At 43.0% G+C, this 26,529-nt stretch overlaps 1 protein-coding gene across 3 annotated transcripts in view; it reads right to left on the bottom strand.

Moving 5' to 3' along the window:
* ZSWIM6 (zinc finger SWIM-type containing 6) overlaps window positions 1-26,529 on the bottom strand; it is a 96,175-nt gene that overhangs the window by 5,600 nt on the left and 64,046 nt on the right. For 2 of the 3 annotated variants that reach the window (XM_082241780.1, XM_082241782.1), the window contains exons 5-13: window positions 17,830-18,009; window positions 15,232-15,408; window positions 14,810-14,956; window positions 12,286-12,432; window positions 11,361-11,621; window positions 9,197-9,332; window positions 5,542-5,699; window positions 3,111-3,274; window positions 538-619 (exon numbers count right to left, since the gene is read on the bottom strand). In XM_082241780.1, coding sequence (XP_082097906.1) covers window positions 538-619; window positions 3,111-3,274; window positions 5,542-5,699; window positions 9,197-9,332; window positions 11,361-11,621; window positions 12,286-12,432; window positions 14,810-14,956; window positions 15,232-15,408; window positions 17,830-18,009 — 1,452 coding nt within the window. The remainder of the gene's footprint in view (window positions 1-537; window positions 620-3,110; window positions 3,275-5,541; window positions 5,700-9,196; window positions 9,333-11,360; window positions 11,622-12,285; window positions 12,433-14,809; window positions 14,957-15,231; window positions 15,409-17,829; window positions 18,010-26,529) is intronic. The other variant, XM_082241781.1, reaches the window with a different exon arrangement.

Below are 26,529 nucleotides of genomic sequence, written 5' to 3'. Positions count from 1 at the left end.
GGGAACCAGTGGGGAGAGCACGGGTCCTTCGATGCCCACACCCTCCCTGCGCAGAAGGCTTCCGTGCAGGGAAAGTAGGCGGAGACTAGGCGTCAAAGAGCTTTTGTGCTGGAAGAAGTTCAAGAAACGCCCACTAACGGATTCTGCCAGCGATTGAGACAGCCACGGGTGCATGGCTGTCCAGACAGAAAGGGTTCATTCAGGCAACCAGCCAAGGGTGGCGTTGATTTACACACAAGCAACCCCTAGAACCATTACAGGTATTGTCGTGGTTGTGGTTGTTGTTACTGATATTTTTTCTATCTTATGATTTATGTGGAAATAGTTCAATTTGGTTGTGCATTTCTTAAAGTTTTATATATTGTTTTGTTATGTTTGTAATTATGTGGGTTGGTTTTTTTGCATGTTGTAAGCCACTTTGAGCATGGTTTTAACTTTGGAAAGGCAGCATACAAATAAAATGCTTGATTGACTGATTACACCATTTCACAGTGCTAGTTAAATCAGAATTCATCAGAGACCAATAGCACCACTTACCTACTTCTGTTGCGCATGTTACCAACCACCTCACCATCTCCCGCCGCCTCCAATTCAAGGTTGACAAAGTCATGCGCATCACCTGTTCACAAAAAAGATGAGCATTTTAGGGAGACTCAAGACTAAAACTGTAGAATAGAGTTGTCACAACACAAGAAAAATGAGACTATGCATTGCTTAGAAATTAGTCAAAAGGGGCACTTCGGAGTCTCTCCATCAACTCTGCCACAAGAAAGAGAAGCATTTCTTACACATCTTAAGTGAGAGAGGAAAATGTTACATCCAGAAAGCAGCTTCTCTGGGCTACAGGCTCCCTAACTTCCCCAGGCTAACCCACTTGTAATCTAATAATGTGGAAATTCTGGATTTCCCCCAGAAACTCCAACTGCTATGATGCCAAAGGAAAGTAAGGAACAGGGAGGATTCCCAGTCTTCCTCTCCATATCCCCAAGCTGAACTAGGGTGAGTAGATCCTTGGACATTTTGGAACAAATTCCCTGGTAATCTGCTTTTCTCCCGGTGTGCTGGGAGATCCAAAATATTCTGGAGATATGCAGGCAGTTTCGGATCTAAAGATAAACATCATAACCTTAAATAGCAGTAGTTCTTACCATTTTCAATATCACAGACTGCTGCTCTAGTTTGCCTATTCTTTGCAATCCACCACATTTTATGGTTACTGCGTGGAAGGCTTCCAAAGAACTGAATACTCTCTGTGTTCCAATGCAGCTGGACTACGTACTCTTAACATAATTGTTTCCTGGATTGCCAGCTGAGATAGTAGCATCCACACAAATTGAGCAAAATCTACCTACTACCTAGTAATATTTAATATACTCCCATACTCTATGGCTATGCATTCAGTACAGCTGCACCATGAGTAGAGCATTAAGTGGTATTTTGCCACCGTTTCTTTGGTAGAGTTAGTCAGCATTTTGGTCTATTTTATGTGTGCCTCACACAGTGTAGACTACAGTTCAAGAATCACTGCATTAGAGCACTGAGCTAACAAAGGCAAGGTGTTCATTAGGCCTGGGTGATATATCTCCCAGGACCAGTATGTGGGGGCAACTGCAATGACAGCGTCACTCAGCGGCATATCGCTGGTGAAACCGTCACCGCTCGAGTCCCTCTGCCTCCAGCGCCCAGCATGCTGAGGGAGAAATAAACTAACTGGGAGCTGGAGGCAGTGGAACTCAAGCGGCGGCAGCTTCACCAGCTATAGAAGGTAAAGGGACCCCTGACCATTAGGTCCAGTCATGACCGACTCTGGGGTTGCGGTGCTCATCTCGCTTTACTGGCCAAGGGAGTGTACAGCTTCCAGGTCATGTGGCCAGCATGACTAAGCCGCTTCTGGCAAACCAGAGCAGCGCACGGAAACGCCGTTTAGCTTCCCGCCAGAGCAGTACCTATTTATCTACTTGCACTTTGACGTACTTTCGAACTGCTAGGTGGGCAGGCGCAGGGACCGAGCAATGGGAGCTCACGCCGTCGCAGGGATTCGAACTGCCGACCTTCTGATCGGCAAGTCCTAGGCTCTGTGGTTTAACCCACAGCGCCACCCGCGTTCCTTTTCACCAGTAGGAATCCACTATGGATTCGATTTTCAGACACCTGCATATCTTAGAAATTTGTCTGTACCAACATACCGGCGTCTTTTCACCAAAGCCAGATTAAATGTATTTCCAATAGAAGTGTTAAATGGCAGACTGAGAGGTATCCCTTATCAAAATAGGATCTGTGTGTGCTCTCAAGATGTTGACTGTATGAGGCATATTTTATTGCATTGCGAACAATATGATCAAGTGAGGGAACTATTCATTAAACCACTATTGGCAAATCGGCTGGGTCAATCCGAAGCCTACTATAGGAAATATCTTCTGGACGACAAATCCAACGATATCACAGTGACTGTGGCAAAGTTTCTTTCAGTAGTCATATGAATCAAAGATCAACATACCCATGACTAAACAAATAACGCTTCGGTCTCCCTTCCAGGTCTATATGAGTCTATATGAGTCTGTATTTTATTCTGTATCTATGCTATGGGTCGTTGGACCGTAATAAAGATTATATATATGTATTGGCCATAACCCATGAGACACCAGGGTGAAAGCGCCTCAACTCCCATCTCGCCAGCTGGGGCCAATACATCACTCAGCCTTAGTGTCCATACTTCTGAGGGTTGATGGTTTCAGATGTCTAATTCTAGGACAGGATTGGAGCACATTTCAAAAGCAGCCACACAATTTATACATGCTTTGTCTGTCAGTCTGTGTGTTTCTTTAATACCAAAAATACAAGGTAAATCTACTGATACGTCATACAACTTGTAACAGCAGGGCACCATTTTTTTTTAAAGCCAGCTAAGTGAAAAAGTAATAAAGATTTTCCATTTAATTCCCTTTGCCATGCCATCTGGTATAGCAGTAGAACAAGAAGAGCTCACCGACTATGGATGAGTAGGAAAAGTTCGTTATAAACTGGTTGTGCCAAGAAGACATGTTCAAAATTGATCCAAGGTTTTATAGTATCTTACTGAAGCATTAAAACAGCATTAAGAAGAAAAATACCTGAAGACCCAGCTCCAGAGAGACTTTCAAAAGAGTGATATCTGGCAGACTGTCCATAAGCGTTGCTATTTTAAATGCATCCTGGGCAAGCTTGAAGATGTGCGATGAGGAGTGAATGTTTTTCTGGATAGATTCTAACACTGTTTCAAGCCTTCGGACATCACCTGCAAGGTCAGCCAAAAATATATATGCATGAACACAAGCAAGTGACAGGAATATTGCAATGTGCCATCACACAGACAGTGTCATCAATATGCATCTGATGTGGTTATCTCCATACCATCTGAAGCAGATGCAAGTTGTGATGGTGCTGAACCGGTGCCTGGAGGTGGCAATGGACTAGATGAGAGCCTACAAACTGGAGCTAAATCCTTAGGAAATGGAGTTGCGGTTGGTAGACACTACTCATGTCCAAGAAACTTCCATCTGTCCTGCTTTAGGTCAAGCTGCACTCCCCCTGAAGAAGCAGGTGTGTAGTTTGGAGCTGCTCTTCGCTTCATCTGTGTCACTGGAGGCCCACATGGTTTCAGTGACAAGGCGTGTCAATTTGCAGCTCCATCAAGTTCACCAGCATAGCCTGACCACACAGTTTTGCAGCCTCTGGCCAGTGGCGTAGCGTAGGAGGTGCAGGGGTGGCCGGCTGCACCGGGCACAACATCTAGGGGTTAGGGTTAGGGGGCGCAAATCCACGGGTTAGGGGGCGCAAATTACTTGCCTTGCCCCGGATGCTGACAACCCACGCTACGCCACTGCCTCTGGCAACCGCTCATCAACGTGTTCTGTGTAAGGTTATATTTGAAAATGGTCTGGAATTTGCAGCTATGTGCAGAGTGCTGCTACTAGAGCATTGGTTGGTACTTAGCTGTGCAGCAATATAACACCTATCTTGCAGGATCGACATTAGCTGCTTATACGTTACTGGGCTCAGTTGAAAGGTGCTGATGTTAACATGTTAAGCCCTGAATGACTTGGGACCTAGGTATATTGATGCAAAGTTTCTATCCACAGCAGTCTTCCTATGTTTTGAGATAGCAGAGGGGGTCATTTTTTTAATCCCACCAGCAAATGTTGCTCACTGTGTATGGATGTGGACAGTGCCTTCTCAGCAGTTATATCCCTGGTGTGGATCTCTCTTCCCTTAGAAGCACAGACAGCTACCTCACTGAACACACTTGTTTACAGAGGCTTAGAGAGGACTTGGTTAAGCCAGCTTTGCTTTTTACTGCAATACTGTTGCTGTCGTTGTTTATTATATTTTATTTGTTTCAAATGCTGAATATTTTTACTGATCTTTTTTTTTTTTGATCAAATTACTTTAATAGCGGCTGAATTTTTAAGTGCTGTCCATGAAGAAAGAATGGGCCATGATAAAGAGACTTAATGGTTTTAATGGTAGGTGATGTTGCTGTGTTGCATTATATTATCTTTGTACATCGATTCATTTCTTGGAGTTAAGAATAGGACTAGGATATATTGTGTTCGCTGAGCCCGTATTTTATACAGTCTGTATATGATGTTTGTTTGTTAATGTGTGGTGTGTTATGCCTAATAAAGGATTTTGAATTTGAATTTGAAATTTACTGATCTATTATCTATCTACAAACAATGGAAATAAATATTTCAAAGACTTCCTTAGTGAACAGATACTAAACCCAACATTCTAGATCCATGTTTTCCATTTCTATAGGAATTCATCTATGTACCAAAATAAATCTGCTGCACACGTGAGCTGGACATGCCACATGGACAGCAAGTGATGTGCTTGTGTACATTTTATTTAGTACTGCTTCGGCTACTTAGCCTGGCTCAATGCGGATATATGTGCTACACTTCCTCTTCCTCATCTTCTGCTTCAGCAGAGCCAAGAGATCAAAAGCTTTTGCTTCCATACACAATTAACCGCTGTTGAGCGTTACATTTGAACCCTAAACTGTCGTTACTTGGTTAGTCTTAACTATATTTAAGGAAACACATCAATTTCATAAATCATGGTTTTGAGACTAGTTTGTTTCTCTAAACCTTGGTTAAGATTAACCACACTTTGTCAGAGTTTGGATACAATGATCAACCGTGGGTTAGTTAAACAGGGAAGTGGAAGCTTCCAGTCTCCCCGCTTCCAACTGCACCAGAGGACGAGAAGGGAAAGGGGAACTCATTCATGTAATAAGGGGCTGTCCAGCTTTTTGGAAAAACCATTGTGGGCACCACAGACACACTGCAACCAAGTACAACACAACTTATTCTATAATCTGCCACAGAATGCTTCTTTCGAGCGTAATTTGAGCAGAGAGAAGAAACCCTGGGAGTACCAGGAAAGGCCTATGCAGACATTATGTATACCCAATAGCACCACATTGGTGAACAAGACCAATATAAACTCATGTATATAGTCAACTAAAAATAGGTATCTGCTTAATTGCCAGCACTGTACCTTTGGCTGCAGTTAGCATAGTTGATGCCAACTCACACTGCTGAGATTCAATGTGACTTAGAGTGAACCAACGGGGGTACCGATTTGGAACAACTGATGCAATGTGATGTGGACGAGACATATCTCCTGATGGAGCTGTGGATTCCAATACTAGTAATCTGTAAACAGGAAACACACATACGTGGATAATTAAATTATAGTCATGAGAAAAGTTGTGCCTTCTACAGAAATGCTGCAATATGTAGACAAAGGTCTGGTTAGTTTCTCATTACAAGATTAAGCCTGCATTGAGCTTCAGGCTCATACGCTGTGCCTCTCCTCCTCCAAACACAGCAGGGGGAAGTTGAAAGCTCCTGTCTTTGAAGGGAGTGCAGTTCCTTGTGGCAACCCTTGTTTGCAAAGTTTAAACAAAACCAGTTCCCTTCAGTTCAGCTATCACACAGATCTGTGGGCAGTTCAAAGGCAAAAGCTTTTGATCCCCTCCTCTTGCATGTGAAGGAGGAGAACATGTGAGCTCAAAGCTAGTTATCATAAGGACAAACTGTGGTTTGGTGTTATGTCTCAACAAGGTCATAGGCAAAACGGCCTTGCTTGTCGCACTAAACCATAGTTAATGGTTTGCTGTGAATGCAGAAATTGTTCCTGCTTTGCTCCTTCCCTAGTGCAAGCAACAAGCCACAACCCCTGGCTTAATCATTATATCCAAGTCAGGGATCATAGTTTGTTTCACTCAAACAAGAACAAACCCTATGGCTTATGGTGTGGTGCAAACTCAGCCTTTGAGGGCAGGGAGGAACCCGTTTCACCTAATTAAGAAAACTAGAACTTAAATAAGAAATTCTCCATGCTTTGGATTTTTAGCTTCTGTGTTTAAAATTAAGTTTCAAAAATGGGGGGGAGGGACGGACATTTTTTCTCCTTATATGACTTTCCTCACCTTTATGTTTTTAGTGGGAAAATGGGACATTCTAGTAATGGTTTGGTATCTGCCAATTTAGCAGACAGCCATTTAACTACCTGCAAACTAGTGAACATCATTTTAGAAGCTACTCTGGTGACCGCAGTTTCTCTTGCAAAGAAAAAACCTCTGCCTAACATAATGCAAAGAAGTGAATATGAAGCAAACCTACACATAGTGGTTGGAAAAGGTTACAATAGCTTTAACAAGAAATAGTTGCCCTAAGCTGATAAGTTATTTCTCTTCCTACTACAGACCTATTATTAGAAGGGTCTACACTGTAATTTATTTGAATGAAAATAGCTGGCTTTTTTTTTTTCATGAACTCCCTATCACGATGATTCAGAGCAGCCTCAGCCTTTCAAAGGTCAAAGAAGTACTGAAGGACAGTTGGAAAAGGAATGTCAACAAGCAGAATTCTGTGTGAACATGTGCATCTGTGAGATTTTATTTTCAACATCATCACTGGGAATGGCCCTCTGAATCAGGACGGCCCTCTGAAGAATTAGTATCACTACTACTGCTTCACAGTTAAATGGTGCCCTCCGGCTTCTACAGATGCTGGCATCACTCAGTTTTACGTGGTTCCACAGATTCTACAGCCATTTTCCTGCTTCTACTTGTGCAAAAGGCTCCACCAGATTTTGCACAAGAAGAAGGCTGTCTTTAGATTTTTTCCACCTTTTATTGCATAACTTTATAGCCTGAGGTGCAAAACAGCCCTTCCTTGAGCAGAAGACGCCATTCATGTATGCAAGCACAGCTTTGCAGCCTAGTTTACAAAGCGTCTGGTGGTATTCCTCTCTCTTGATAACAATCATAAGCAGAATAATTTATGTGTAATAGTTTTTAAATTACAAAACATATCATACAAAATGAAAGCGAAATTATGCAAGTCTTGATTAATTTGCACCATGCGTATATGTTTTCATAATGCTTGCTTCTCTTGGTGCAGAATCCAATTCATATGATTTTTAATTTTCAGTTTTTGAAAAAATTAAGTTCTTGAAATGCAGAGTATAGTCGTACCTTGGTTGTCAAACAGAATCCATTCCGGAAGTCCATTTGACTTCCAAAAACATTCGACAACAAGACACAGCTTCCAATTGGCTGCAGGAGCTTCCTGCACTTAATCGGAAGCTGCGCAAGCCCCGCCGGACGTTCGGCTTCCAAAGAACGTTTGCAAACCGGAACACTCACTTCCGGGTTTGCGGTGTTTGGGAACCAAAACATTCGAGTCGCAAGGCATTCGGGATCCAAGGTGCGACTGTACTCTGCCCCAAGCATGCAATGGACATATTCCAGAGTTGTAGCATACTTTGTTCATATTACAGGCTGTGTTACTGTCTCAAGTTGCCTTAGCTCTAACAGAAAATTTTGTGGGTCAAACAGAAGAGTCTCTCTTTGGTAGACCAGATGGGTCCCATTTCCACCCTGCTCTTAGTGTGTGTCACAGCTGTATTCCCAAAGGGCTTCCTTTGAGATATATAAACTCACAGCCACCCCAAGGAGTCAGTTCAACACTCCCTTGGGACAGGCCTAACGCCCTAGAACTGAAAGCAAAAAGGAGACTATCAGCTATTTTAATGCTGTGACACACCTCATTTAATTCCAATTTTCTATGCAGGAGTGCCCAAGGATGGCTGGTAATGAAACAGACAAAGGAACTGAACCGACCATGCAGCAGCATAGCTCTAACATGAACGTTATCCTCTCCTTACCCCACCCTCACCAGCTCTGAGAGAACAGGAAGGGTTGCCCATTAAGCAGCCCTGAAGGACAGACTAAACAGATTAGAGCCCTGGGATTTACTACCAACAATGATAAACACAACTGAGAGGTTTCCACAGAATGCACAGAGCTGCAAGGAGGAAACTTTGCCATTGTTTCCCAAGTCAGTCTGTGTTTGCAAGACAGCTGCTCATACTTGAAAAGGTGAAGATCTACCAAGGCAATTCGCCCCAGTGCTATTTATTACAACATCAAAAAGCCCAGGACTGAGGCTTTTGGTGTCAAGCACAGCAGATATCTTTTTTCAGAAAGATGAAGATCAGGGTTATCTCTTGAATTTTTACTGCTGAGAATTTCATTTTTGGAGCAGGGGAGAGGATTAAAGCAACTGAACTGCTTGTATCAGAAGGTTAAAAAACAGAAGTTAGAGAGCATTTTCAAATTAACTCATGCTATGCAACGTGTGAGTTAATTGGGTGCTAACCTGTGTTCAAACCCACCTGTTCCTTAAATCAGTCTTGCGGTTCTTGTTCATTCACCCACTCTTTAGATTTCCCATTCTATAGCCAAACAGGTCTCCAGGGTTACTCAAAAACTATATCTAAGACAAGTGCAGAAACACTTGCATTGAAAGTATAGGCTTCAACAACCTACTACAAACACACAGATAAATAAAACACATTGTGTACATCCTCTATCAGGATCGCTCTCCTTAAAGGAGGAAGTTGTTTGCCAGCCTTCTTAAAAGTCAAAGGAGCTTACCTGGTGAGCCCCTTTAGAGATGGGAGTTCCACAACACAGGGTGCCACTACAGAAAAGGCATTGCTCCTTGTCACCATCCTTTTTACCCCCGAAAAGAACAGGTGTGTGGAGCAAGGCCTTCCCTCATGACTTTATGGATGAAGGGAGCTCATACCGTTGACCGGGTTTATGCTTCTTTTCTAAATGAGGTTTAAAGACACGTACCGCATTGCTCTCAGTGCAGTTTTGTATGCTAGTTCAGCATCATGAGGTAGGAGAGAGGTGAAAAGATACTTGGCAAATGTGTGCATTGGAACACTCTCTCGATGGATGATTTCACCTAGACCGCTATAGGGTCCAGCTATGAGGAAAGGGATTTGGGAAAGGGAAAAAAAAACAGAAAGTCTTATAAATAGTGCTGTAGTTTGATTGTACATAAAATCGAAAGTGCTAAAAGTTATCTAGAAATATTGTAATAATCCTTGCCAAAAAAAAGCACTCACAGTGAAGAGAAATAAGCTCTCTGGTGAGGGGTCCTCTAAGAAATGTGCAGTACTAAAAGAAAATGGTGGTGATAAATATATCTTATTGAAGCAAATAAGGTGGCCTGGCTAGAGCTTTCCTTCTTGGATTCAAAGAGCCCAGAACACTTCATTTGTTCACTTTTCATTCATTGGTATAGAAGCTATTCCATGTTTTCTTTAACGTTAAGCTGACTTGTTATGAAAATTGCCCCTGCAGTTTAAAGTGGCAAAAATGCAGGGATTTAGCTGACTAAGAAGCATTTCTGCCATGCACGTCAAGCCAAGGTATCTGAATCACCACCCTCACTACCCTTGGATGTAGTCAAATAATGCAACATAGGTGTCTAAACAGGGAGAGGACAGGAGTGTGCGCATGTGCTCACACACTTGCATGTGGTGGGCGGGTGCATGTAACATCGCAAAAGGTTCCTGACCTTTCCTCAGACCCCATGTTATTTGCTACTGAGGTATGTGGGCTGTAGCACTGGGGCGAGTGGCCACACCTCTTGCTACAAGGGGGGAGGCAGCCATAGTTCAATGGCAAAGCACAAACTCTGAATGAAAAAGGTCCCAGGTTTAATTTGAGAAACTGTGGGACACCTTGGGAGAGCAGCTGCCAAGTCAGTGTACTTAGCTGGACAGGCCATTTGCCTGATTCAGTAGAAGGCAGCTTCCTATACTTTAAAAGGGCAGCGGAGGTTGTCAGCTTAAGAACTACATTCTATGAAAACACTGAAGTGTAGAGAATTGGAAGCACCCGCTCAAATCAAGCTGAAACTAGATGAATCCATCCTTTAAGGGAACACCCCCCAACCAAAAAAAACCACACTGACAAAAGGCTCCAAAGTAATGCTGGGAAAAAGTGCTTTTAAAAAGGCACGCACTTGTTCTTTAAAGATTCCCTAATGCTAATATATAACATCATTTTGACACTAACAGAAAACCCGTAATGTTTTCTCTCATTTTTCCAGAAGGGCCAGATTGAACACACTTCTAAAGAAAACAATGACATCTACAACTTTCACTACTTTTAAACAGACCCACCCACCCACAAATCCCACAGTGTCCATAGTGCCAGCTGTTAATTACATCAAGATTACAACCACCAAATAGGAACTTCGCTTGTCACGAGCATGGGCCTTGGCTGAACTGCACTGCTAAGAAAGATGTTCTGGGCATCATGACTGGCAGGTAGCCTCTGCCAATCCAGCTTGAGACCAGCCCTATTCTCTTGCTCTGTCTAAGCAATGGAAAACTCTTGTGCTTTGGATTATCGTGTGCATGTCTTGTAAGCAATACACTTTCTCTAAAGGATGATAAAAACACATCACTGTATTTCTTTCCCTTGTGTTTTAATGATTTACAGTGTGACACTGGCAAGAAAACGTCTTTGTTGCAAAGTTTCAGGCACAAGTATCAGAGTGTGATTTCTGACGTAGGACAAAAATCATACTTTTACATGCGAAGCTACTTTCGGTCCCCACCAAGCTCACAGTATGAAGGTCCTCATAAGCAATTAAATTGGGCCAGTGGAATGAGTGTCTAGGGCAAGTTTAATTTCACACATTTAGAATGTTTCGCTAGAAAGTGGTGGTGTCATTATGAACTTCAGTTTCCTTACATGCTAGCCTAAACTAACTGGGGGTGGGGGGAGATAATACATAAACAAGACCCTTCCACTTCCACATCAATGCGATGTTTAAGTATAGTATGGGGGTGGTGTAGGGTGTCTGATGGAAGATCTATAAGCAACCATTAGATTCCTAAGAACCTGATAATTACCAGATAAGCCAACTCCCAGAGGAGTACCTGGTCTTTTTATCAGAAACTGCTGAAAGAAGTGGTTAGCATCAATAGTCAACTACCTTCTAATAGGAAGACTGCTTGCTTTTGGAAAATCTTCACCAGCGTGTCATCCAGTTCGATTTCCTGTAGCTTGGAAATTAACTGTTCCTCATTTCGACAAACTTTCTCTTGTGCATACAAGCCATCAGGCATTATTCGCTGCTGCCCCAGTCCTATCAATGCCACTTCCACAGCCAGCGTCAAATAAGATTCTCCTTCTTCTAAGAATTTGTGGGCAGGCAGGTGATAGTACTCCAAAGATTTGTACTGGCCCATATTCTCTGGAGCGGGGGAAAAAACATCAAGTCACTCAATAGTTTACTTGTGGTTACACACCTTATTTGTGCCTGTCCTCCTGCATCGTTTGCAAGCCTCCCACAATTTTTCACAAAGGCAGCCACCCTCACAAGGTAGCCTTGGGCATGCCACTCTCTTAGCCTGAGTACCCCCTATCTACAATATGGCCAATAGCACTGACCACCTCATAGGGTTGTGCACACATGTCAAGTACACTTGAAAACACTAAGCAAAATATTGTAAATAATGCCAATGCCAATACTACTAGCAGTAATAAGGCACTTGCTTTGCAGGCAGAATGTCCAAAGTTCAAGCTCTGGCATCTCCAATTTTAAAGGATCAGTTTTAAAGGAAAAGACCTTTGTCCTGGGAGCTGATGCCAGTCAGGGTAAACAGTAGGCTAGATAGGCCAATAGTCTGCCTTGGTAGAAGGCAGCTTCATATATTCCGACAGTAGGGCAAGAATACTATTTTGTATGCACACATGCAAACTACATCCCTCCCTCTTAAGCACTGTCAACACCCCTATTCAGCAAATGTTTAAGTTATGGTGTTTTGCAAGCATGGTTGCAAATAATAGGTCTAAAGCAAAGTTAAAACCACAGCATGCTTAAAAATACATCAAGATGACCCATGATCAAATTTTACCTGTGAAGTCTGAGAACACATGGAAGCTCTCATCATCAACCCTGCAGGCCTCCATAAGGCTGCTGAAAAGGGTGCCAATTGGGTCCAGTGGGTGCCCAACCCAGCCTTCCAGGTTAGTTATAGAGGTAACACCTTTGTGGAGAAGTTCTACATTAGAAAAATAAATACATGCAGCCTTAGTGGTCATACAGTACTTTTAGTAGGCAAAACAGCTTGCACCCCCCCCCCCCATCATCCTGATTTTTCAGACATGGAAACTGTAGCTAGCGACAGCATATGCACCATCAGTGACCACAGATAAACTGGATTTTGAACCCAAATACTGTATCTTATAACAGAACACATTATCCAGAAGCAGAAGGCCCATGTCCGTTTTTCATCCAGGGAGATGCATCAATGCCAACTGCAGAAGAATACTGACCAAACACAGCTTTGCTTAACACAGAATACCATTTTGTTCTGCCCACCCCGCCCCTGCTTACCGATAAACAGAAATACAAAGCCAGTTCTACCGTGCATCAATTAGAACAAAGCAATTTCTCACTGCCTATCATAGCAAGCCATAGATCACGACTGCCTACCCTACTGTCTATGCAAGACTCCTTGATTATAAGCTATCCAAACTCTCTTTAGAGTCACTGCTGAAGGATTTATAAACAGGAAGCACACTTGTGGTATGCACAGAAGAGATATCTATTTTTGTTTCCTTGTTGAGAAAAACAAGGAGCACTATTTTAACTAAGCTAATCCTGTGGAACTGGGGAAAACAACAACCCAGGCATGTGTCACATGACAACTCTTAAAAGATCTACCTTTCAAGTCAGCTAGATTTGCCTTATTTGCAAAATGTAAAAGGTAAACAGATCCCCTGTTGACAGACAGGGTCCACTGTCAGGGGCACCTATGCCGAGGCCCACAGGCTGGTTAGTAGAGGGCTTATTGCCAAGTAGAGATGCTGGGCAAAGAAGAAGCCCAAAACTACTGCTGATCTCTGTAGAGCTGAAAGGTACATGCGTCATTGGGATGCAGGAGATCCTTCAGGTGCCCTTTCCATCAGACAGAGAGGCCTTCATACGCTCCTTTTGCCCATTCTAACACTATGCAGCTTCTGAAGAACCTGCAACCTCCCATTTCCCAATAAGGAAGGGTGATCAACTAGAGTGCCTGTATTTGGCCTCAGAGAGATGAGTTATGAGTGGAAGCAAGAGGAGGGTGTCTAGAATAATGGAAGGAAGCCCTGCAAATAAGTTGTCCAGTGCAGGCAGCTCCTGTGTAATGCTTGCACAAAACCCTATTTGTGTATACTTTGTCATGTTCTCCAGCTACTACCAGGTAAACACAATTCACTACAGTCATGGAACTACAGATATATAAGCAGTTAGGACACACACCCAAATTCCTTTCCAATGACTTCACTACCCCAATAGAATAAAATCCGGATTGCAATTGTACGCATATTTTCCCCACCTATGTACACTTCCTTTGCAGTTTGGGGCAAATCAAATACTAACTTTTGTAAGTGAAATTGACTGAAAGGTTACTTGGACACATGCCAAATGCTACTGTCCGTGTCAGGAGTTCAAGGTAATTTCAATGTTTCAGGAAAAAACAAAGGGCAACTTCAGAGAAATGCCCCCCCCCCAAAAAAAACACATTTTCATTATTTCCTGGGCCTTCATAGTGTTAGGGGCTGGGGGGAGGTGCTGTATGCCTGAACCCCCTTCTAATTCCTGAATCCAGCAACCAAGCAACAGTTTGCTGTTTGACAGCAACCCTTATTTTTATGAATACAGCAGAACCTCGGGTTGCGAACGTGATCCGTGTGGGAGGCACGTTCGCAACCCGCAGCGTTTGCAACCCACAGCGCCGCTTCTGCGCACATGCAGGTCATGATTTGGTGTCTCTGCGCTTCCGTGAGCGCCGAAACCCAGAAGTAACCCGTTCCGGTACTTCCGGGTTCGGAAATCACATGACCTGAAGCGTCTGTAACCCGAGGTACCACTGTAATGATTAGACCCATCCAACACTGCACTAGTTAACTGAACACATCTTTTTCACACATTTACAAAGCAGTCGCCCCAGATTTATCTCCAGGCGTACATGCAAACTGACGCTCTTCCCATTCTAGAGCCAGTGCAGAGAGAGTCCAAGGTTGGGAGTAGAAAATAGTACGGTCCAAATTATTCTGCCGCTTTAGAGACCGTCTTGGTTGCTTGCTTTACGAATATATTTCTACAACATTCCTTGCTTTGAATTTAGGTATTCAAAAGATGTGGCATCGGTGGGAGTAGGAAGAACCTAAAAGCTCTAAGCCAGCATTATGGCTCTTTTACAGAGAGGCGCAAACACTGCCATAGCCCTATAGAGCCCTTGGCAATGAACCGCCTCCCATGTTGCCCGCTACAGTCAACCACTGCACAGCCGCAGTCTTTTACTTCTAAGCAGCAATTCCTTGCACTTGGCCCCATTCCAACCTTCCTCTCCCCAGGCTCCAACCTTTTGACATCATCTTGCCCACATTTACCTTTCTTCTGGAACCGGAACATTTCCTGCTGTTTCTGCTGCTGCCTCCTTAGAGTATTGACAATAGCTATTGCTAGCCGCAGTGCTTCTCTTGGATAGCCATGAGATCTTAGTGCATCCACCCTCGCGCAGGCTGTAGGCACATGTTCTGAACAGAGAGAAAGGGGGAAGCATTATTAAAGAGCTCATCCGCGTCTGCAGCAACCCCCATCCCAGGGGAGCATTCAGAAGGGGTTTTTGTTGTTGTTAAAGAATCTGAGAAAACAGTACTTTAAAAAGGGAAGGGAATAAAAGACCGTTTGAAGAGAAGCTCTGTTGCTATTGCCAGACCTTTCATCCCTCTCCCCGTCCCCCAAAAACAGTGCCATAGAAATGGAACAAAGCTTCAACTCATGGAAACCTCTTTCCGGTTGAGCCACTTACCATGCCAGAGGGGCCACCCGTGAGAGTCAAAGAGTGAGTTTTCAGCATCATCATGGTAACAGTAGTTGGTGTACAGGTCACTTCTGATAATGTGCTGCAAGTGGCTGTCCTGCCAATGGAGATCGCACGCCTCAATGGCTCGAGTGAACACCGTCCGGTGAGACCTGTTTGATGAATCTGTCAGGCCCACGAGTTCAAACAGAATCAGTTTCATGCCTCCATATGGGTAACACCCAACTCGCACCCCACTCTCTGCTCCTCCAATACAATCAATACATGCTTCCTAACAAGCAGAGTTTCAGGTTTACCCTACACAAGCTATTTCTTTTTCAAAACAAGCACACAGGATTCTATTGAAGTTAATACACACCAGAGGGGGCCAAAACATATCCTGTCTCAACACTGTATATTAACACAAAGTATATTGAACATTTGGGCATGTGCAGAAACAATTACAGAAATGCCTAAGAAATTCCTGGGTGGTTTGTCAATATGTACACCATGGAAATACAGCTTTGAATTGACAGAAATGAGGCTTAGATACACTGCTTTCTATTGTATGTTGCAAAATTAAACAGTGGATTCAACAGAACCACTTTGAGCCATAAAAAAGGAGAAAAAACTGCACTATGCTTCTAAGCAACAGAAGAGACACCTGAACCCTTGGCTGCATAGTGTGTGTGTATTGCAACCAATATAATAAAAATTGCTCTCATACTTTTACATATATCTGTTCACTAAGAAAAAAAATATTACATTGGTTGTGTGTATAGAACATATGCAGGGTTCTACAATAATTCTAATGAGACACAGACACAGAAAAAAGGGTGTGTGCATGTGTCCCATTTTATTAATGCATTTAATTTCCACACAAACAGATTAGCAAAAAGCAAACAATGGTATCAACTGTAATTCCACATGGGATCAGCTGATCAGAAACAGAGTTCCATACAGTTGTGTAACATGCTGCGGCCCCTGCCAATGTTTTAGAAAAGACATCCTTGTGTAATGCCTGCTTGGGGGGGGGTCACACAAGAGGTAGAGTCAGCAAGGTAGATGAAACTCTGTATGAAAGACCTGAGAAGCAACATGTTATAGCAAGTTACTTCTTGTTATAGCAAGAGCACTGAATGCTCTCACGTAATATGGCCCTTGGAGGTATTGGGTTGTCAGGAGACACACACTGCTGTGCTACTACAACCCCACCGCAAGTGCATGTGACTCCTACCCAATGCATCTCCAAGCATTGTGTTCATGCTGAATGAGAAGCTAATTTATTTTAAATTAAAATAAATTATGCCAGCAGCAAAGATTGCAGCAGAGCTAATCTTTCCCAGAAGCACTCACAAAACTAGGAAGATGCTCTCGCATGTGGTAAGGGAAAGCAACAGATGCAAGCAGTCAACAAGTTATGTGTCATCACATAGCTCTAGTGGAAGACATTGAAATGAGAACTTGCACTTAAAGAATATAGGTCCATACAGAAGAAACAAAAGAGATTTGGATTGGAACCTATGACAGGACCCAAGTCCGCTCTCCTTTCCCGGGGGGGCAATTTTGTGGGAGTGCATCCGGGACCTCCCAGTGACCCGGTGGGAGGGTGGAGGGATGCCGCTTGGGTCATGGGGACTTCCAGCCGCGTCTCGGCACAGCTGGGGGCATGGCCACTTGCTGTTTAAACTCCGGCACAGCCATGGGGTGTCCTCCTTTCGCCTCCTTGCCAGATCAGCTATTTCTGCGCTTTGGGTGTTTCAGAGACTTCCTGAGCTGGAGTGCTCCAGTTGGTGAGATCGCTGCATTTGGGGAGTTGGACAGTTAAGATTTGGGATGATTTGGCGAGGTGTGTGTGCTTGAGTGCTGCCCTTTCCTGCAACATGTCAGCATCGTGAGTCTACAAATGTGGGTGATGCAAAGGAAATACTCAAATTTAGGATATCTAAGCACTTCACATTATTTAGGAAAAAGCTGTGCTTTGCGCCTAGATCCCTCTCACCTTCAAGAACCTTTTTGACAGCAGCTACAGCGCAGCTCGAGAAGGCTAGAATATGCCCTCTTTTCCAGGAGGTGAAAGATGCCACAAACCTTTCGCTGGGAGAATGTTTGGCTGAATGACTATTCCATGATTCACCTCTCCCTAGGTGATGTCACCCACCCTAGTGGAGACAAATGAGTGCAGGAGGGTCAGCTACCTGGGAGGTGAGAGCTGGGAGGAAACACCCTTTTCTGTATGTGACAGAAGTTTAAAATATATCTGTGAGAGAGGATTCTGTGCTTATCTCTTCTATCTTTTCTCTGCTCTTTTATTCCGTTTATTTTTATTATTTTTGTGTGATTAGTTTGTCTTTTACTGTAATGTGAAAACTGTTAATAAAGCTTTATCAAAATAAAAATAAACATGCTGCCCGTAAGTTGCCCAACTCTATCACAGAGCCTGTAGACTTGTTTTTCCCCACCAGCAGTGGCACCACAATCCTCAGCCATGAATATGAACCAGACGATGGACTAAGGTTGCTGCTAGACAAACGAGCATGATGGTCTAGGCAGAGAGTCTAAATTGCATTTCATGTGTCTCAGAGAGTAAATTAAGTCAGGGCTCACCTTGGATTGCATTTGCACCCTGAGGCAAAGCATTGGTTAGACTGGGCAGGTCATTTCCATGGTTCCCATCTTCCCAGGGACAAACATCAACACTGTTCCATTTCTTCAGCTGTTTCAGCCAACTGGCCTTTTGTTCCACCTTGCAATGAGGATTTAAGACTATGCACATCCAAAGAGCACCTATTAAATGACACAGAAAATGCAGTGGGGCTAGTTACCTTAAATTTTAGGGAAAGCATAGGAAGCTTTATATGGATGCCAAAGGTACGCTGCAAAACCACACTAGCCAATCTGCCACCTCAGTGTCACAAGCACATGCACGATGCTGTTCCAGTCTCTTAAAGGCAACATGACAAAAATAATTGTATAAAAACTAACAAACTCACATTGAAATGCCAATTTTTTTTGGGGGGGGGAGACACAAAACAGCAATCTCTCTCTCAAGACTTGCTGTAAAGCAAGTCAACTTCCCACATAAAATTTAAAATGTATATATTTGGGAAGTGTGACAATACTAAGTTTCCAACCTACACAAATATCAACTTAAACCTGTTCATTTATATTCATTAACAAAAATTAAACACTGCTTACTCAACAGAAGACCTCTAAGTAATTCATCAAGAACAATCTAAAATATTTTATTTATTTATTCATTTGTGCACACACACGCGCGCACACACACACCAGCTAAAAAATAAATAAAAACAAGTTAACACAATACTTTAAATACATATAAAATCTGCAATTTTCAAACAATTATTCAAAATAAAAGTACATGCTAAAACTGAGTGCCTGGGTAGATTCGCTGAAACAATTTAATCTATATGCTAATGCAAATCCAAAACTTCTGCTGCCCGCACTTGCATAGCCAAAACTACACCACCCAGAAAGAAGCTATTAGCAGACATGAGGTAACCCTAAGATTCATACAAGTACAAAATAAATCTTTAGAAAAAATTCTAAAGGAGATAAACCTCGAAACCAGCCTAATAAAATTAATTAATTAGTTAGTTAGTTATTATTTCTACCCCACCCATCTGACTGGGTTGCCCCAGACACTCTGGGCAGCTTCCAACAAATATAAAAGCATAATAAAATATCAAACATGAAAGATTTCCCTATATTGTGTTGCCTTCAGGTGTCTTCTAAAAGTTGTGTATTTCTTTATCTCCTTCACATCTGAATGGAGGGCATTCCTTGGGGTGGGCGCCACTACTGAGAAGGCCCTCTCCTTTGTTCCCTGTAACTTCACTTCTTGCACTGAGGGAACTGCCATAATAACTCAATGACACAGGAGGTTGTGAGACAAAGTGTTCAGGCGCTTGCCTGCCCGAACATAGGAAGCTGAATTTGTTGGGTGGGGTGGGGTGGGGTGGGGTGGGGAGGGAGTACACCTGCAAGCCCTGCCCCACCCGCTCAATCCCCTTCTTTACATGAAATAATGTTCAGCACAGGGATGGTTGGAAACTGAGTGGGCAGAGTGACACCGACAAGGACATGGAAGACCTGCCCGTGGATTCAGCAAATGCCCAAACACATCTTGAGTGGGGAACAGCTTTCAACCACTTGGGAGGGGCAATGGAATCACATGGTTTGAAAGGGAGGAGGGAGGAAACACAGGCTATATATGTGGTCTAAACCACTGAGCCTAGGGCTTGCCGATCAGAAGGTCGGCGGTTCGAATCCCCGCGACAGGGTGAACTCCCGTTGCTTGGTCCGTGCTCCTGCCAACCTAGCAGTTTGAAAGCACGTCAGAGTGCAAGTAGATAAATAGGTCCTGCTCTGGCAGGAAGGGAAACAGCATTTCCGTGTGCTGCTCTGGTTCGCCAGAAGCGGCTTAGTCATGCTGGCCACATGACCTGGAAGCTGTACGCCGGCTCCCTCGGCCAATAAAGCGAGATGAGCGCTGCAACCCCAGAGTCACGACTGGACCTAATAGTCAGGGTTCCCTTTACCTTTTTATGCTGAATAAATCATCTCATTTTGTTTGGGCAGGTCATTCCATGGTTCACACTAAGAATTGCCTGTAGACAAGGATGAAATCCAGACTGCAATGTACCTGGGACCGAGCAGCATGATTTCTATTTTCCTGTGCCAAGAGGAAAAAAGCCCCCAAATGGAGGGGGGAACCCATCAGAGCTCCAAGAGGACTAAGCATACTGGCAGGGACAGGAGAGCAGAATGGAGGGGGCAGAAGTGGAACAGAAGCACTGGCACACTAACATTTTGTTGTGGAATCAATCTTTCCCATCCTTATCTTTATTCTGCTTTAGCACCACAGGCTGGGCTACTCTTCTTTATGACATGAGGGGAGAATTCCCAATTCCATTTTTACTTTTAGCAGTAGTGGTTGCCCTTTCTTTCCAAGAATAGAAAGAGGCTTCGTAATTATTCCTGCAATTATGCACGAGAAACTCTCCTTCGTAAGAATTTACAGATCTAATTTTCTGCTGACATTTAACTCTGAACCAATGAAGAAACTACGTCCCTGACACTGCATGCCAGGAGAGGCATGAATAAATCACGAACTGCCAGAACATTTTTAAATATAAAGATACTGCTTTTAAAATCAGCTGTCTTATTGCTGTTGCAGACTCCTGACAAGCAGAGTGAAGACATCTACAAGTACTATTTAGCAACACTTCATTTGTTCATCAAGGAAGAGTTTTTACACACTTCGAAGACCTGCAGAATTTGCTAAAAATGAATGACAGCCTTTCAGAGAGGGAGATGCAGCAGCCAAATGTGACTAACGAAGAATGCAAATGTGTGTCTGCAACAAAGGTTGCTATATTATGCTGATCCTCAAAAGCAATTCAGGTCCAAAGGAAGGTAGTACAGTATATTCTCAAAATTGTGAAGGGATGCTAGCAGCTTGTAACATCCTTCTTTAGGTTACAAAATGTACACCTTGTGCTTCCCACAACATGTGTTAAGCTTAGATCAGGCATAGGCAAATTCCGGCCCTCTAGATGTTTGGGACTACAATTCCCATCATCCCTAGCTAACAGGACCAGTGGTCATGGATGATGGGAATTGTAGTCCCAAACATCTGGAGGGCCGGAGTTTGCCTATGCCGGGCTTAGGTGTTTGCCAAGCAGGGAGATTCCCTGCATCTTAGTAAACTTGAACCTCTGAGCACCATTTGTCCAAGACATGGTATATTAAATCATTTTTAAACACCATCCATGATTCTAAGAGGCCTTGCCAGAGTCACTAGGATGCCAAGTCAGGTATTACCCAGGAATAAGGCATGGGATTAGCATACACACTACACAGAGGAATTCAGAAACATCAAAATCTACATTGTTCACAGTAGCCAGTCCCAAGAGACATATTAAGTTTGAAGTAGTTCTTTTGAAATCTGGCTATAGTGGTGCATTCTACCAATTTAAAGATCATTCAGTCCTTGGGAGCTGGCGGGCATTGCAATAGTGGAGAGAAAGCACAAACAGCTCATAGGTTCCATGTACCCTCACTCAACTAATGATAATTGGCACAGCCCCAATGTCACAGTCATTTCCAGTGAGGGGGTCTCTCCCCCTCTCCAATTGACTAATTTCTGATTTTGCTGGGAATTTGACAGGACCTGAGTCCAGTCTCCAACTACTCCTTTTGGGGTTTTTTTAAAAGAAGTTTATTATTTTTAATATAAACATGAACCACAAAACATGCAACTTGGTGAACAGTTTTTTACATAAAACCTCACCCTCTCCACTCACATACAACCACAAATTTGAAGGGAAAACGTCAGCCTTAGGTAACATAAGGTACCAACGTATTAGTCGAGCGTATTCCTCCAAAATCCCCTCTTTTCAAAGCTGTTCTCAATTTCAAAACTGCCAGATCCGTTACAGTAAAATCAGAAGACCAGAATTTTGACCCAGTTTGAATTTGGAGATACAAGGTCTTTGAAGGTGGATGTCTAGATTTTGCCCCTTACCAGCAATGCAACTCAACCTACTATGAAATTTTCCCAGCACAGAGGCAAACACACATAAACCAATATGTAAATTTCATATTTCCCTGAAGATAATTGGAAGACGCATCATGCTGCGACTGCAATTTGGTATTAATTTCACACAAGGGAAAGAGTATTAAAACTGTCACATCTTAGTGAGGTATTGTCAGTTCTAGTTCCACAATCATCCTCTTGACCTGAATAAGAGGTGGCTCCGCCGTATCAGACCTCTAGTTCCAACACAGACATTACAAAGACCTTTCAGACAGTGTTTTATCATCCATCAGGTAAAAAGAAGAACGAGATGAGAGACTGAAGTTTCTCCTTACATCAGTATTTAACCTAATAAATACAAGGTGGCATTATTAAAGTGCTACGTTATACTAACGGTAGGCACTACTAACTGCTTCTCAGCATGCAGCAGCCTCATAAGGCACCAAGGAAGCACACAGACAATTGCTCATTTGAGATTAATACTTGCTTCCTACAAATCCGGTGAAACTTCAATTGTTAAAAAAAGGGGGGAGAGAGTGCAAGAGTGAGATGACATTTTTGTAAATGGATGCCCTGTCTTTCCATCCAAGGGCAGCCAAGGATATGAACTACAGTGGTGCCCCGCACGATGAATGCCTCGCAAGACGAAAAACTCGCTAGGCGAAAGGGTTTTCCGTTTTTGCGTTGCTTCGCTAGACGAATTTCCCTATGGGCTTGCTTTGCAAGATGAAAATGTCTTGCGCTTTTTTTTAAAAGCCGCTTGAAGAGGCACAGTTGCGACGGACCGTGCTTCGCAAGACGAAAAACATCGCAAGACGAAAAGACTCGCAGAACGAATTCTTTTCGTCTTGTGAGGCACCACTGTATGTAGAATCAAAACGACATTCATATCAAGAGTCCTAGACAAAAACACATGCTTAATAACAAACAAACCAATGCCAGACAGCAGATAAAATACCATATGCATTTTGAAAAAGGTAGCGAAGGGACATTAAGGAGGGCACAGCATGGTTAAATTACTGGGGAGTAATGATATAACCTTGGCACAGCTCAGTGTTTGAAACTCTGATTGTTCTAGGCACAGGGAATTTCATTAGTGTGAGCAGTTTCTGAGCTCTGGGCGCAGTACTGCACCTAAGATTTCAGATTAAAACTACAGAGTGGAAGGAAAGGAGGAGTTTTTTTCTCCCTCCCCACTTCCAGCTATTCTCTGAAGACTGGAGAAGAGACCCTCTTAAGAATATTGGGGGGGCAGGGGAAGGACTAGACCATATGAAAAATGAACCTAATATTTCAGCTGTAGTTAATTCATTTTCAACTTTGTATTCTTGTTATTAAAAAAAGTGTGCCTAGACACACACGTTGTTGTACCCATAACCTAGGTGTAAGGCGCCATTTTAGCTTCTGGCTTTCATATCTCAGTTTCTAACACTGGCACAGCTACTCCAATCCGTAAGTACCAAGAAAGTTGGTTTATAAATCGGTGGGCAGGAAGAAGCGTTATTGCTGTGCAGCATGGAACATGAGCTAGTCAACGTGCATCCTGTGATTTCAGCACAAAAGTAGAAAAAGCACAGAAAACATTGGGTGGAAAAATCGGCTTGCTATTTATTTTTAAATGCCTAGCCCTTATGGCTGCAAAAGTATGTTTGACAACCCTAGTGGACAATGGCTGGTAAAATCTCAGAATCCCAACAGGAAGCTAAATAAAGTTTCCAGTGGTCTGAGCGGCAGTGCTTAAATTACTCACACACACTCCATAGGAGCTTCTTGATAGTATAACCATTTATATTGCATAATTCAGTCAAGTCAGACTTTAGTTTTTCTTGAAGCAGAAAAGTTTGTTTTTGTAGGAATACAGGAAGCTGCCTTATACTGAACTAGACCCACAGGAGCACCTGGGAGGGGGAGTGCAAATCTTCTCAAGATTAATAACAATAATAATTTCCTTATTTTCACCCTGCCCATCAGGATCGGTTTCCCCAGCCACTCTGGGAGGCTTCCAGCACAATGAAAACATAATAAAAGGTCAAGCATTAAAAACTTCCAGATACAGAATGAGAATCTACTAGGCCTGTGCATCTTTGTGATCCACCATGCCAAATCCAGCCCATCAGCTGCATGGTGGCTCAACAGAGACTCAATAAATCCCCTGGATTTGCTGCCTGCCTGGAACAATGAAAACATAAGGGAGAGCGGTTGTCAGGCACCTTGAAGGTCACTGTAAGTGGCTGTGTTAGGCTTCACATTTGTGGAGGCCTGAAATATACACTCAGCTATTTGCAACAGGAGTTCAGCCAACCAGATTACCAGACCCGTAAACTTAGACCTTGTTTAACTACCCGTCATAAGCCCTATTCAGACTTTCTTCACACAGAGGCAAGACACATGGAAGGGGCAGCAGCTATAATGCTGGCTCTGCTTCCTCCCATAGAGGAAAACAATCTGAAAGCAGGAGCAGAAAACCAACCATAAAACTGCAAAAAAAGCATTAACAGCAGGCAAAGAAGTGGAAAAAATACCGGGTGCTTGAAGTGATATTTGTTTCTGGCCCAACATGTTTTGGAACAAATCCTTCATCGGGGGAATATTTTCAGCAGCAATTCTCACCAAACGCACATAGTTTGCTGCTACTGCTTCTCTTTTCACCTGCCCTCTTTGCATATGCACTTTTAACATGATGTTTACAAAGGAAGACAGGAACTACTGGCTTACATAAGTGGAGATCCCATGCAATCAGAAGTCCCAATTGCATGAAATGCCTACATGTGTGGAGCTGTAGGCAAGCATGCACCCCTTTGCAGATGTCTCTATGCTCAGGATGTCAAATGGCCAGTTATATGGTCTCACATCACCTTCCCCATCTCTTCCTGGGGAAACCCCCAATAGGGTTAGAGAGGTTATCTTCTCTGAACTTTATTAGGGAGGGCCCAGACAGAAGCCTCAGTTTCTCACCTATAACATGGGGCAAAAACAAAGTGTTGGAAGATTAACAGATTATTCAGAGTTTTAAGGATTTGTAGGGTACAGAACATCCCAGGTGCTTCCCTTATAAAATAAGTACAAGGATCAAGAGTCCATATATGTAATACTTGTGTTGTGCATTAAACAATACACTGCCACACATCAGAAGCTTTTGATGATAAGTATATCCAGTGAATACACGTGAGCTCACATGTTTCTGGGATATGCAAATACGGTAGGTTTTATGTTAATATTTCACTATGCAATACTAACTTTCCTCTCTTGACAGTGTTATGTCTTCAATGAAACTCACCAGGATTAACTATAACAAAGGCTTACAAGACAGTGTCAGCCCTTGATTTTCAAACTGGTTAGGAGAGTCATGTCTTCACTGACACCCAAATGGTAATACCACACCATAGCATTGACAAAGAGCTGGGGTGAAGGAGTATGCAAGTTTGTGACCCTGGTTTCTTAATGGCTAGGATAGTGGCAGTGTTGCAGCTGAAACAGATCAGATTTATATATTTCAGACTAAGAAAGTACTACCAAACAAACAAGATGCATGCTAAAAAAAATTCCTTCCAGTAGCACCTTAGAGACCAACTAAGTTATTGGTATGAGCTTTCGTGTGCATGCACACTTCTTCAGATACCTGGACTTCCATTTCATGCGGCTCAACATGGTGCCTTCCATAGTTCTAGTTACAGGTAGGTAGCCGTGTTGGTCTGCCGCAGTCAAAACAAAATAAAAAAATTCCTTCCAGTAGCACCTTAGAGACCAACTAAGTTATTGGTATGAGCTTTCTTGTGCATGCACGCTTCTTTGGATACATGCTGTTAACAGAGTTTCACTAGAAGATGAGGCAGGCTGTTGAATGCAAGGTATCTTTCGATCTAACCTAACCACCACACCCTCCCTCCCATAAAAATCAAGAGCCCCCAACTGCTATCAAAATAAGCTCTGTCCATTCAATCTAATGTCTACCAGAAGTCACAGGCCCCACTGGAGAACAATCTAATTAAACCAGTGCCATCATGAACAAAGAATACACAGTCATCATATCTCTGCTGCATTTTCCATGGTAAATCTTGTGAATTTGAGCATGCACTATTGAGGCGGTGGCTATTTTTATTCATAAACATACACCCTCAGTGGAATCTGGTTTTCTGACAGAGCACTCAGTGAAGAACCTGCAATGGCTGCTTTGGTTCTTGGAGTACAGGATGCTTCATTTTGCTCTAATTCATTCTATTACTGAATTAAACTTTGATGTATTGGTCTTGACAAGTGCTTCATGCTGATTGTATTGTGTATGATAGTATAATCACTCCCCATGCATTTCACACTAGCTGGCTGATTAATGCAATAGATTACCTGCAGCACTGATGGCAAGGGGGAATTATGGCCCTTCTGCAAGCTACATTCTGTACATGGTGGTGTAGGGCGGGTGTAACAAAGGAACACAGCACAGAGACTTCCTTAAAGCTTTGCTTCCATTCAAAGGAGGATTTACATCTCAAGGTTGGTTTCGATGTCAACAGAGAAAGGGGGCTGGTCACAGTATTTTAGGCACAGCTCTGCCAATAAACCCACATCTCTATATAACATAGAATGAATACAAATTCCTGTCTCCATGTTCACATCCACCAAGCGCAACATGCCACACTTGTACTTCTAGTGCAAGGAATACTTCTTGTAGAACTGCTCTGATCACTTGGCAACTGATGTGGCAAACCTAGGGATGTGATGCTCCAGGTGAAGCTGTTTTAAAGTACCTG

Source organism: Podarcis vaucheri, assembly GCF_965113315.1.
Source record: "Podarcis vaucheri genome assembly, chromosome: 11".
NCBI classification, from domain to species: Eukaryota; Metazoa; Chordata; class Lepidosauria; order Squamata; family Lacertidae; genus Podarcis; species Podarcis vaucheri.
Note: the sequence above shows the minus strand (reverse complement) of the source record. Positions and strands in the feature narration are given on the sequence as shown.